Below are 13,262 nucleotides of genomic sequence, written 5' to 3' on the forward strand. Positions count from 1 at the left end.
GGCAGCAGGGACCCTTCCTCTGGTACTGCTGCAGGTGACAGGGGGGGGTTGCCCCCAGCCTGGCTGCTCAGCTTTGGCTGCTGCACTGCTTTGGGAGGGGGCTGGGGGGTGGGGAATGCCCCTGCTGATGAATTTGTTCTTTGCTCACCATTTCCTCTGGGCCTGCCCCCTCCCCCCTGTGAAGGGGCCACAGGCACTCAGGGTGGGCACAGCAAGGGAAGAGTCTGGGCCTGGGGGCAGTGGGGGGCAGGCACCTGCAGAGCTGCAGCAGGGGGGATGGAGGCTGCAGGTTTGAGTTACTCCCAAATGGGATTTGGTTTTTCTTGGCTTTCCAAAGGGTTTCCCTCTGGGAGCACTGCTGGAGGTCTCTGTGCCCCCCCCCAGGGAGCAGGCAGCAGCCAGTGCCCAGCGTGCAGACCCCCTCAGCCTCCCCCCCTCTGCCCCCTGCCCTTGCTGGGGGCTCCTGGCAGGTGTCACCTTGCTCTGGGTGGCTGCACAGCGCCTGGCCAGCCAGGGCCGAGCCCAAGCCCAGGGTCAGGAGCACATCTGGCACCCTGTGGGAATGGGGCATGAGTGGCACTGCTGGCACCCAGGCACGGGGGGCACAGCAAGGGTGTGAAAGGCAGCACCAGGGGCAGCTGGGGAGCTGCTGCCTTCCCTGCAGCCACTGCACCCTCGGGGTGGTGTCCCTGGCCTTGGCACCTGCTGAGGAGGTGGCAGGAGGCTCTGGGGTCCGTGCCCACCCTGCACAGCCCCTGCCAGGGCTGTCTGGACTCAGCCTGCTGCTCGTTTGGGTCTCCTCGGCCGCCCTGGGAGCTGTCCCCATCGCCTGGCAGCTGCTTGCTTCCCCTCTCCTGCTGCCATCCACCACCGGTCCTGGGGCCCTGCTCCCCTCCTGCTGGCTCCACACAGCACCCAGGGCCCTCGCTGGGCAGCAGCGACCCCCAGCGCCCCCCCAGCGCCCCCCACGCTCTGGTTTTAATTAAAGTCTCTGTGTTTTGCACTGCTGACTGCTGCTGGCTCTGGGACTGGGGAGCAGGGGGGACACAGCTGGGGCTGGAGCCCAGCACGGGGGGGAGGCTCTTGGTGTGTGGGCTGAGCTCTGCCTTGCCCCCAGGCTGCCTCTGCCCGGGGCAGGCAGGTAGCCAGCCCGGGGCAGGTAGCCAGCCCGGGGCAGGTAGGTAGCCAGCCCGGGGCAGGTAGCCAGCCCGGGGCAGGCAGGTAGCCAGCCCGGGGCAGGTAGGTAGCCAGCCCGGGGCAGGCAGGTAGCCAGCCCGGGGCAGGTAGCCAGCCTGGCTGTGTCCCTCCGAGGTCTCTGCCCTGCGGCAGCTGTTGCTCATTTCACTTCCCTGCAGTCCCACCCCGGCCTGGCTCTAGCCTGTGGCTGCTGCTCCCAGGCCACCAAATGCCTCCTGGGGCTCAGAGCCCCTGGTGACCAAGGGACATCTGAGCCAGGCTGGGAACTGGAACCTGTTTTCTGCAGGCGGTTTTGCTGCCTGGCTGGAGGGGCTGGCTCAGGACCTCCAGCAGCAGCTGGGCTCAGGACCTCCAGCAGCAGCTGGGCTCAGGACCTCCAGCAGCTTGGTTTGGTTTGTACAGATCCTGAGCAGGCTCAGGGGGGCTGCAGGGGAAGGGCTCAGCTGGGCCCCTGCTCTGCCAGCACAGGCCAGAGCTGTGTGAGTGCATGGAGCTGAGCGTGGCAGCGGCAGCGTGGAGGGATGGGTGGGGGGCAGAGATGTTGCCTTGGATCACAGATGCTGTCTCTGGAGCTCTGGGGTTGGGCTGGAGCCTGTCCCGGGGAGAGCCTCCCCAGCCCCTTCCTGCCCAGCCCCCGACCGAGGCAGGGCTGTGAGCAGCGGCTCCTATGGGGCTGCACACCGCGGGCCCCGGTGCTGCTTCTGGCCCTCAGCTGGAGCCTGCACACGGCCTGGGGTTTGCCTTCCCCTGGCTCCCTGCTCACAGCCCCTGGCTGCAGCCACCTGCCCGTGGTGAGGTCCAGGAGGTTCTGCTGGCAGAGCAGAGCACATCCACGTCCCCCTGAGCTGGTGGCTCCTGTCCTGCTGGGGTGGTCAGAAGGAGACTGCAGCTCGGCTGTGAGATGCTGGAGCAAGTTCTGCAGTGCTGGCTGCTCCCTGGCAGCTGCTCTGCCGAGCTCCTACCTGCTCCATGGTCACAGCGCTGTGGCTGCTGCCTCTCCTGCTGGGAAGTCTCCCTGCTGGGAGGGCTCAAGGGCCGCAGGAGGCTGCCAGGGGCCGGCCGGTGGCCTGCCTGGAGCAAGCGGTGCTGGTGCTGGAGCTGGGGCTGCTCCCGGGGACCGCGCAGGGTTTGTCTCTGTCTCGCTGATCCGCATTTCCCTTTCCTCCGCACGGATCCGGGGTGCAGGACGCTGGCAATCCCCAAGCGCGCCGGAGCCGCTCGGCTGCGCTGCCTCCCCCGGCAGCACCAATCGGAGGTTAATGCGCAGGGACGGCAGCAGCCGAGGGGCTGCCCCGGCCGGCCCGCGGGGGTCGCCAGGCGCGGGGGTGTCACAGAGAATTTGGGGCTACACTCATCAAGGGCTGCACTTCGGCAACGTGGGGGAAGAAAACTCGAAGGTGCCTTGAACCTGCTGGGTTTGTAATTAGAGGGAAGATTGGAGAGGAGTCCCTGGGGAGAGGCAAACATAAATCACAGAGAGGAGAGAGCTGCCCTGGGGAGGTGCAGATGGGGGCTCAGACCCCCCACAACCTGCACGAAGGACACCTCCTCCCCCTCCTGCCTGGAGGCCAAGAGGAGAGCACAGTCCTGCCCCACACCCCCATAAGCCTGGGCGAGAGGAGCTGGGCAGGGGTTGGCTTATCCCAGGACTCCCAGCAGCTCCTCAGGCTTCTGCCCGGCCCAGCCTGGGGTCCTGCTGGGGTCCTGCTCACTCAGACACCCCACAAAGAAGTCGAAATTGGGGTGAGCAGTGCCAGGCTTCCTCCATCCTGCTCTCCCATGTGCTGCTCTGGCTGGAGCTGTGCCACTCACCCTGAGGTCCCAGACACATCCCTGAGAGGCTCCCCTTGGGGTGGGAGCGGTGGGAGAGAAACCCCAGGCGCTGCTGGGGCAGCTCCTGGCGAGAAGGAGGCACGGGCAGGGCATGGGCAGGGCATGGGCAGGGCATGGCATGGGCAGGGCACGGGCAGGGCACCTCGCGGTGCTTTGCTCATCCTCGCTGGGGAGCAGAGGAGAGCCGAGAGCTGGGGCAGGGCAGGGGCTGGCCGGGAAGCAGTGGGGGATGCTGAGCCGGAGCTCTTCGGGGAGCTGCTCCAGAGGAAGTTCTGCGCGCAGGCAGCTGCCGCCCGGCGCAGCGCGGCCCCGGCGCCGCTGTCAGGATTCCCTTCACACCGCTGCCCGCTGCAGAGCCAGGGCAGAAGGAAGCAGCCTCGCAGGCTCCGCTGCAAAAGCCTCATTTCGGCGAGGGAAGGGTGGGGGCAGAGCTGCCTCGGGGGTGGCTCATAAACAAGCCCCTGGGGTGGAAGAATGGGAAACGCTCAGGGACCTGAGGCAGGGGCGGCCGCCCCGACCCCGGAGCTGCTGCTGCCTGCCTGGGGCCGGAGGGAGCCGCTGGAGTCCAGCCCTGACCTTATCCTGGGCGGTTTGGGGATTTGCCCCCGGTGGGAGGAAGGGAAAACAGATCTGGTGGAGCCCAGCCTCAGAAGTGCCTCTGGCTGCCCTGCAGCCCCCGTCCCCGCACCCCCCATCGCAAAGGGGGGGGGTCAGGGTCCCGGTGCAGATGCTGCACCCTGATCCCCAGGGGTGTGACAGGAGCAGGGGCCGGGCCCCCTCCCGGCCAGGGGCCCTGCCCGAGGGGGCAGCAGCAGCCCCAGGAAAGTATCTGGAAGAGGGTAGGAAGGAGCAGGGATGGTCCTGGGCTGCTTGGAGGGGTTCCACCTGTGCAGGGAGAGCCCTTTCCGACCCAGGCAGCAGCACACAGGAAGTTAATGCTCTGCCTCCTCCCCACAGGTGTGGGGCAGGAGCCAGTGCTCAGCTGGCCCAATCCTGGGGCCAGAGGTGAGGATAAGAGCAGGGGCTGGGGGGGCTGCTCCTTGCTCCTCTCCAGGACCTGGAGTCAGTGCCTGCCCTGAGGAAGAGGAGCTCTGCCTGGCCTCTGGGCTTGGCTGCTCCTTCTCTTCCTGCTGCCCTCCACTTGGCACCGGGCAGGATCCTGGGCAAAGCTTGTGCCCCTTTGCCTGCCTGGCATAGAAGCAGAGGGCCCAGGACCACCAGGGACAGCACACCCTCCTTGCCCAGGCCCAGCAGCAGTGCCAGGGGAGCCAGTGCCCAGGAATGCAGGTAAGCTGGTGCTGACCTCTGTGGTGGCTGAGCTCTGCTGGTCCCAGGGAGGAGCTGTGTGCAGCTGCGTTTCCCAGCCTGGGGGGCAGTGGAGCCCTCTCTGGAGACCCCTCATGGGGTTCATGTGGTGGAAACGTGGCCAAGGCTGTCTGCAGCCCTGCCTTGCTGCAGGGACCTGCCCAGCTCAGGCTCTGGTGCCAGGTCACCACCTCATCATCTCCTGAGTGCTGGGGGAGAGTTGTGCTTCTTCCCCCTCCCCCCGAGGTCCTGTGTGTCGCTGGTGGCTGTGGGGTGCTGCTGAGTGTCTGTGCTGTGCTTGGTGTCTGCTGCTGCTGTGCAGAGCTCTTGGGGCTCTGCTTTCCCTCTCGAGCTGCTGCTGCTGTGGGGTACAAGGGCCAGCATCTCCCAGGGCTCAGCACCTCCCCTCCTCTGCCCCAGGTGTCGGTGAGTCCAGGGTGGGCTTCACTCGAGGAGCCACATGAATCACCAAACCCACGAGCAGGCTGCAGAAAGGCCAAGTGTGAATAATTACTGCTCAGATGCTAATTAGGCAGGCCCAGACCAAGCCCAGCACATTAACCACCCTGCTGGGAGCGGCGGCAGCTCGGCCACACTGCCGTGTCCCCTGCAGCTCTCCCACTGCTCTCCCTGCAGGGGACTGCTCCGCGCAGCTGCCAGCACCAGCGGACCCCCGGCGAGGCTCCGCTGCCGGTGTTGGAGCAGGGAGGAAGCTGAAGCTGCTCCTCTGGGACCGTGCTGCTGGCGCTGGTGCAGTCCTGCTCTAGGCGGACACAGAGCAGCTCCGTCTGTGGGTCAGCACCCGGGAGACAGTGCCAGGCTCATAGCCCAAGGGTGGGACTTTGAGTGGGGTCTTGATCCCTCCTGAGGAATCTGGGTGCTGGAGGCAGAGCTAGAGCTGGGCTGGCAGCCCAGGAGCTGAGAGGGCTCTCTGCTCCAGCACCATGTCCATGCTTGTCCCTGCTGGGTGTGCAGCAGTGTCCCCCCACCCCAGTAGGCTGAGCTGCTCTTCTGCTACCAGAGGCACGATCTCTGCCCGGGGCAGGGTGGCTCAGTGCAGAGACACTAAGGGCACCCCAACAATTGGGTCTGCCTCTGGAGAGTGCTTTGCCTGGTGGAGGGGAGGCCACAGCTGTCTCTCAGCTGGCAGAGTGAGTGGTGGGTGCATGGCACCAGTCTCCTCTGCCGGGGGTAGGACTCCTGCAGCTCTGTGCCAGCCAAGCTCCCCTTGCCCCCTCCACAGGACCCCTCTGTGCCTTGCTCCACTCTGGGGCTGCCACTCCTGGTGATGCCCCTTCACCCCCAGCTGAGGAGACTCCAGTGCAGGGGAGGACACAGGAGGGTTTTGGGGCACAAACTCCTCAGCACTGCCGATGCCCAGGGTCGGGTAGCACTGGGGCAGGTCCGGTGTGGGACAGGCGCTGGGATGGGAGCAGCAGGGGGGGTCTGGCGGTGGCAGCTGAACACCTCCAGACCGCGGGTCTCCTGCCTGCTCCAGCCCATCTGCTCCGCGTCTCACCGGAGACAGCGCCCCCCCACCCCCCGCTGCCTGTGGGTGCTTGTTGGGGTGCTGAGGGGAAGGGGAGCAAAGGCCCTGGGAACGTCCCGGGGGGCTCAGCCGAGTTGCGAAGGGATCAAAACATTTTGTGGCTGGAGGACGAGGAACGCAAGGGGCTTGTGCCGGGGGTGCCGCCTTCCCCTGTCACCTCCCTCCCAGCCTGAGCGCCGCTGCCATCATGATTAATTTATCAGGTGCTTATGAATATGCAAATGAGACGCTGGTTTCCAGGCTCCGCTTTCAGGAGAGCGGTTCCGTGGTGGGCTTGCTGCTGCCGCTTCCCGAGACGGGAAATGTCAGCTACCGGGGTTCGAAATAAAGAGGCAACTCGCCACCGAGAGCCGCGGGCTGCGGGGTCTCTGCTCCCCTCGGTGCCGGGGATTTTGGGGTGTTCCCATGGCACACGCACCCCATCTCCCCCAGGTTCCCAGCCCTGCAGAGGGGTCTCTGTCAAACCCGGCCCCTGAAGCCCCGACTGGAGCCCCAGAAGCTCCCCCCGGGAGCGGGGGCGAGGGCAGGCTCCCCCGGGAGGGTCGGGGGCTGAGCGCTGCAGGAGCGGGGGCGCTGTTGATGGTCGCTTTGCCACTGGCAGAACCGAGGTCTAGGGGCAGGGGTTCGGTGGGTGGCGGTGCGGTGAGTGCCCGCGGCCGGCCGGGGCTCTGCCCGAGCTGGGGCTCCGCTCTGTCCTCTCCCGATGGGTCGCTGAGGCTCCCGCGGTGGGCGCCAGGGGGCGCTGTGGGTGCGGAGCGGAGAAACCGGGACAGGGAACGGGGGAAAGGATCCGGGACCGGGGGAAGCGGGGCAGAGGGAGAGCTCTGCGCTTCGGCTCGTCCGCGGCTGTAACGCGTCCGCGGCGCTCCCCCGGCTCCGTAATCCCATTTTTGGGCTCCCCGCTCTCCCTGGGAACGTTGCGGTCCCGCGGCGACGCGCGGGGCTGGAGAGCGCGGTTTGTGCGTGAGCTGCTTTGGACAGAGGGGTCCCGGGCTTCGGGGGGGGGGGTGTCTCGGGGATGCTGGGGGTGAGAGTGGGGGGCCGAGGAGCGGCTCCCAGCAGGGTTTGCGCTGGCTGCTGCAATCTGCGCCTTTTGCACGAGATTTTAAAAAGGGGAGATCTGAAATTCTCCGTCCCGCGGGGGCGTGGAACGGCCCCGGCTGCGTTTCCTTGGTGTAAAGGAGGGGAGGGGGTAAAAAAAATACACAAAATGGGTTTAAAATACAACGAAAAAGGGGACGATTCCCCGCGCCGCGCAGCCAGAGCGAACTGGAACTTTAAAAACTTCCCGAGCGCACCGGGGAGCGAGGGGGCGGCGGTGCCCAGGTACCGGGGGGGTCGGGCCGCGCAGGTAGGGGCAGGGCCGGGGGGGTTAGTCCGGCTCCTCCCACCCAGGGAAGCGGGGAGGGGACCCAAGCTCAGGTCCCTTTCCCACCTGGGAACCCCGGGGGGGGGCTGTGGGAGGGGGTGCAGCTGGATGGTGCTGGGGAGGGGACAAGGCGGAGTTTGCTGGGGGTGCACGGGGGAGAGCGGGGGGCGGGCGGCTTTCGGAGCCTCCGCAAAGGCTCCCGGGCGCAGAGAGGGGCTCCGGCTGGCTCCGGTGCTGAGGAAATCCAAGGCAGAGCAACTTTAGAATCGACTTTTTATTAAGACTAGAAATTTAAACAAATCTGAACAGTTTGACCCGGTGCTGTACAGTTCCAAACGCACAAAAATACAGGCTGACAAACAAAGAACAGCGGAGGGAAGGGAAAAAACCCAACCGAACAACAACAACAACAAAAAGAGACCCCCCCAGACAGTTTGGCAAAGCATCCTCAGCCCCACGGTGCGGACACCGGGGAGCTGGGAGGGGGCACAGAAAACAAGGACGGGGAAGGAGGGGGGGGGGGGCGGCCAGAAAAGCCTTTTTACAACAAAAGGTTTTTCTTTAAAGAAAAAAAAAAGAGAATAACCCCCCCCAAGAGACTACAGGAGACAGATCCTTCCCCGAGCGAACAATGCTGGGGGCGGCTGGGAGCAGAGCGGCTCAACTTAGGGGAATAAAAGGGGGAAGGGGGGGAAAAAAGAGTAGGAGAGCGGCAGGGCAGAGCGGAGCCGTGAGCGGTGCTGCGCGGTACCTGCGGCAGCAACGGGCTGCCGGGGGCCGCCTGCCCCCCTCCCCGCCGAGGAGCAGCCCGGAGGGACCCCCCCGGGCCTTGCTTTACCCTTCCCCACACCCCCCCCCCTACCCCCAGTTGAGCTCTCGCTGCCTTCCGGCGTCCCTCGGCAGCGGGAGGGAGCAGCGGGAAGGGGCAGCGGCAGCGCCGCGCACGTTTCTCTGGCAGCAAAGTTGCAATGTTTGGATTCTGCCTTTCTCTTTTTCTCTTCTTTTTAAATACCCAAAGAAACGCACAGCAGCGACCCGGCGGCGGCCGCCGGTCCCTGCCCGCACCCCACCGGCGGCGGAGCGGAGGCGGAGGGACCCCGCCGGGGCGGCCCGGGGAAGGGGCCGGGGGCTCTCCCCGCCGCGGGGTCCCGGGGCCGGGGCCCGGCTCTCACGTGGCGTTCACCCGTCGCCAGCACCGGCCCCGGGAAGGCGGCCGGGAGAGGACCCGAGCGGACACAAAGAGGATTATTTAAATAGGTGCTTCGCGGTTGGCTTTTTTGTTTTGTTTTCGTTTGTTTGCCTTTTTTTTTCTCTCTCTCTTTTCTCTCTCATCTCTGCAAAAATAAACTCCCAAGAGCTTAGATTTTGTTTTCTTTATTGTACAATTTATAAAACACTAGCGTGGCTCTGCCCCCCCGCCTCCCTGCGCACCCCTCGGCACCCCCCGCTCCCTCCCCTCTCCCCAACCCCCCTCCCCGCCTTTGTTTCAGGGTCCCCCCCTCCGGAACCGCTGTCCCTCAGATCGCACCCCCGTTTCGCAAGCCCCCCGCCCCCGCTCCCCTTTCCCCCCCTGCTCTCCCCGCTGCTCTAGAAGGCGACGATGGCCCGAGTCCAGGCTCCCAGGCTCGCCAGCGCCTGCTTGCCGCACAGCTGCCCGTTCAGGGGCTGCTCCGAGTCCGCCTGCTGCCGGCTCACCAGCCCCGTGAAACCGGAGCCGAAGATGGAGATCAAGTTGGAGATGTTGTTAGAGTCCTGGGGGTGCTCGGCGCTGTACTCCTCGAACCGGGCGCGTTTGGTGCACGGGGCGAAGGGGGGGCCGCCCGCCACCCCGCCTCCCCCCGGCTCCCCTTCCTCCACCCCCTCCTCTTCTTCCTCCTCTTGCCCCGGGTAATACTTGCGCTTGGTGCCCGGTGTGGGCGGCGGGGAGGCGAGCCCCGGTGCCGGCTGGCAGCAGCAGGGGCACTGCGAGCAGCAGTCCTGGTGCAAGTACCCGTTCTCCACCGTGGTCACGACGTGAGTGTCCAAATCCAGCACCGTGGTGCGGCTGCTACAGTGCGGGGCCCCGCCGCTCCCGAAGTCACAGCCGGCGGCGTACAGCAGCCCCGGGGGCGCGCCGCCGCCGCCACCACCACCGGGACCGGCGCTGCTGGCGGCCCGGTAGAAGCCCGGGGACGAGTCTCTGCAAGGCGCTCGCTGCAGCTCGGGGGGTGCCGCGCACACCGGCACCTCCAGCAGCTCCGCACCGCCCCGCACCACCGCGCAGCTCCGCGCGTCGCGGTCCTGCGTGTCGGCGGGCAGCGGGAGCCCCGCCAGCTCCGGCGGGGCGGCGGCGGCGGGCGGCGGGCAGGCGGGCATGGCGAGCAGCGGGGCTCCGTCGGGGTAGTGCTGCTGGCGGCGGCAGAGCTCGGCGTAGCGCTCGCTCAGGTAGAGCTGCCGGGCGTTGCGGAGCACATAGGAGACCAGCAGGTTCTTGTGGAGCTTGATGCCGCCTCGCTGCGTGCGGGAGCTGTGGATCTTCCGCAGGGAAATACTGATCAAACTCTGCGCATCGAGGCTGCTCTCCATCCTCCTCCGGCCCCTCAGCATCTGCTCTCGCCACCCGCGCAGCCAGGCAGCCCGGGCCGCATCCACACGGCAACCGGGAGGGTCGCAAGAACCGGAGGATAAAGAAGCGGAGGGAGCGGGGGGGTCTGGAAGGGGTGGGGGGGGGAAGAGGAGACAGAGAGCAGGGAGGGGGAGAGGGGAGAGGGGGGAAAAGAGCCTGGGGTCGCTGGAGAAGGGTGCGAGGGGAGCGGGGGAGACAAGAGAGGGGCGTCTCAGGGGGCGGCGGGCAGCAGCGCGCACATCGCCGCTGTCCCCGGTGCCTGCCGGTGCCTCCCGCCGCTGCCGCTCCGGAGCCGCCACGGCGCGTGCAGCCAGCGCCGCGCGCGCCCTCCCCGCGCGCCGCCCCCTCCCTCCCTGCGCGCGCCCTCCCGTCCCCGCCCCCCTCCCCTGCTCGCTCCGCCCCCTCTCCGCGCGCCCCGCCCCACCCCTCCCTCGCGCGCCGGTACCTGTCGCGCGGGGGCACTGAGCGCGCGCCCGCCCAGCCCCCGCTTTTTATAGCGCGGCGCCGGCCCCGCCCCGCCCCCCAGCGGCCTGCCCGACCAATAGGACGGCGGCGGCGGGTTTGAGGGACGGGAGCGGCGGCCAATAAGGATGAGGCGGGCCCTGGGCGCTGTTCAAACGCTGACCGGCGCGGCGCGGCCCCGGCAGGCGGCGGCGACCCGGCGGAGGCTCGGCCGGGCCGGGCGGAGGTCTGCGGGCTGGGGCGCGGGCGGTGGGTGACCCCCAGAGCCGCGGCCGGGCCAGGAGCCGCCTCCCTGCGCCGCTTCCCCTCGCACAGGTGAGCGGGGGGGCGGCTCCCGGCCCCGGGGGGCGGCCCCGAGCGGCCGCGAGGGCGGGAGGCGTCCCCGCTCCGCTCTCCGGGGCCACCGGGCATCCTGCGCCGCTCTCGCCGTGACACCCCCGGGGCACCGCCCGTGCCCAGCACGCCTGGTGGTACCGGCAGCCGCCGAGGGCTGCCCGCTCCCGGCTGGACGCAGCCCCGGTGCGCGCCCCGCTCCGCGCATCCCCAGCGCCGCTGGGATGCTCCTGACCGTAACGGGGAAAATAATCGCAGCCCTGCCCAGAGGGTGACCGCAGCTCAAGGCGGTGGGTTCGGGCAGTATGTGAGGTGGGGGACTGCTCTGTCTCCTTCCCTTGCAATCCTTCCGGGCTGCGGGTTGGCTTCTCCGAGGCTGTGGCTACACTGCAGCCGGAGATCGGGGAGGTGATGCCCGGAGCTGGTCTGTGCAGACAGCCTGGGGTGCAGCAGCGCTGGGGTTTGGAGCACATCACATATGCAAGTGATAAGCTCTGGCTGCTTTGGTGGCTGAGCCTTGCTCCTGCTCAGTGAAATCAAAGGCTCTGCCCTCGTGGGGTGCAGGTGCCGGTGGACTGAGCCCCAGCTGTGGCTCTGCAGTGTTCTCTGTGGCCTTCTGGGCACCAGGGAACCAGGGCAGTGAGCCACATCTTCCACCCAGCCAGTGCAGGCAGCGGCTGCCTCTTGCTCAGCTGGCATTTGCTGTTCTCTGGCCCATCTCCAGCTGCAGAACTCCAGCCTAGGTGGTCCAGGCTGAGCTTGATTTGCCCCTCAGCCGGCTGCTACATGCCAGTCTGGACAGTGGGGATGGTGCCAGCCACAAAACATCTCCCTGGCAAACATCCTCCCCTCGAGCTCCAGCTCACCATCCTGTCTTGGCTTGGACCAGCAACGTGGCTTGGGGACACTGCCCTCTGCCCTCGAATCATCCCATGGCCCTGCTGCCCTTGGGCTGTGGCTTTAAGTGGCGGCTCAGGTGGCTTTGCAGGGCCCTGTCTGCAGCAGCATCATGGCGATGGAGGGGTCTTGCAGAGGGTGGAGGGCCCCTGGGGGCATCTGGGCATCACGGGCCAGCCTTGATGTGGGAGATGCTGCCAGAGAAGTGCCCTCTGCTGTAACTGCCTGAGAAGCTTCACGGCACCAGAAAAACCCAAGAGCACAGCAGGAGCCTCTAGGAGATGAAGATGGAATTAAAACTTTAATCTTATTGAGAGTCTGGGTAATTAATACAGAGGCTGCAGAGCATGGGCCTGAGCCTGGCACTGGCTGCCGGGCACCGGCTGCAGCTGGTGGGGCTGCGCTGGCCCTGGGCTGCTCCTGCCTGGCTGGCTCTGGCAGCAGGTGTGAGAGCTTTGTTTGCAGCACGGTGGCTTTAATCCCAGAGCCAGGACGGCTGCCGGCTGCCTGTGCTGCCTCCCTCTGCCTCCGCACTCCACAGCCTCCCAGGGACGGGGGCTGGGCTGGTACCTGCCTTGGCACACGCTGGGGGCTCTGCTCCCCCAAGGAGGACAACGAGTCCTGCCCGTTCCCGGCTCTGCAGCAGCCAGCTGGGGCAGGAGGGCTTGGCTTGGCGCTTGCCTTTCTGAGGGAAATCTCTGTCCTGTGCAGCATCCCTATTCCCTGATCCCCACTGGGGTTTGTGTGCCCTTCCCATGGGAAAGGGCTCTCAGGAGCCTGCTGCTGGAGGGCACAGTTGGTCTCAAGCCACCTGGGCTGAACGCAGTTGCAGCTTTTAGCTGGCCACTAAATGGCAAGTGCCAGATTTCCCCCGAGGAAGGGAGGCTGGGCGCGGGTGGAGGGCGGTAGCCACACGTTTCCTGGTGTCTGTGCTGCTGGTGCTGCGGTGTGGGCACTGTGGGGCTGGGCCTGGGCTGGGCACGGTGCAGCTGGCCCACAGCTGGCCCTGGTGTGCTGCTGCCAGGGTTGGTTCCGCAGCCGTCCTGCCGCGGGGCTCCAGCAGCAGACCCTGGCCGGCCGCTGCTCTCAGCTGCAGAGTAAACAAGCTGGCAAGAGAAACCATTTTGCTTCAGCTGGTAGGAGAAACCCTTTTTAGGTAGCACTTCCAAGTGGCAATGCTCTCCTCCATTAACCCTCTCCTTCCCTCCCCACTCAAACGGGAAGTGCAGCCAGCGGAGACCAGGTGCCGGCCGGTGCAGCTTTGCCACCCTGAGCACGGGATTTGCTGCCTGATCTCCCTGTTCAGTGCAATCAGACTGCCTGCCACAGAGCCATTGCCCCCTGAGCCTCGCAGTCCTGGGCCTGGGCATTGCCCAGCTTTCCTCAGACGAGGAACTGGAGGCCTCTGGAAGCAGGAGTGGGTTGGGGTGCACCTGGAACTTGGCTCCCTGGGGATGCGTCTCGGAGCAGAGCTGCGGCTGCCTGGCGTGTCTGGGGAGGATCCTGCTTTTCAGGCTTCCTGACTGCGAGTCAGGCACCCAGAGCTGCTGGGGAAGCAAGCCAGGACAAGGCTTCCAGGCCGAGCTCCGGGAGCAGGGCTGGCCTCTGCCACCCCCTTCTCAGCACTGGGCAAGGGGCGATGCTGCCTGGCCGCCCAAGCTGCTCCCCAGCCCCCCAGGGTCTGCTGCAGTGTGGGGGGCAATAGGGCACGT

General features: G+C 66.7%; 1 protein-coding gene across 1 annotated transcript; it reads right to left on the minus strand.

The window, feature by feature from the left end:
• Nucleotides 1-8,825: 8,825 nt before the first annotated feature.
• Nucleotides 8,826-10,201, minus strand: IER5L (immediate early response 5 like). The gene has a single exon (XM_054174344.1). It carries the CDS (start codon nucleotides 9,837-9,839, stop codon nucleotides 8,841-8,843), a length of 999 nt encoding a protein of 332 aa, XP_054030319.1. The 5' UTR covers nucleotides 9,840-10,201; the 3' UTR covers nucleotides 8,826-8,840.
• Between the last annotated feature and the right edge of the window lie 3,061 nt (nucleotides 10,202-13,262).

Source organism: Dryobates pubescens, chromosome 29, assembly GCF_014839835.1.
Source record: "Dryobates pubescens isolate bDryPub1 chromosome 29, bDryPub1.pri, whole genome shotgun sequence".
Classification (NCBI taxonomy): domain Eukaryota; kingdom Metazoa; phylum Chordata; class Aves; order Piciformes; family Picidae; genus Dryobates; species Dryobates pubescens.

What these genes read in the sequence shown, in the direction of transcription:
- IER5L (XM_054174344.1), bottom strand. Translation starts at nt 9,839, where the DNA reads ATGCTGAGGGGCCGGAGGAGGATGGAGAGCAGCCTCGATGCGCAGAGT.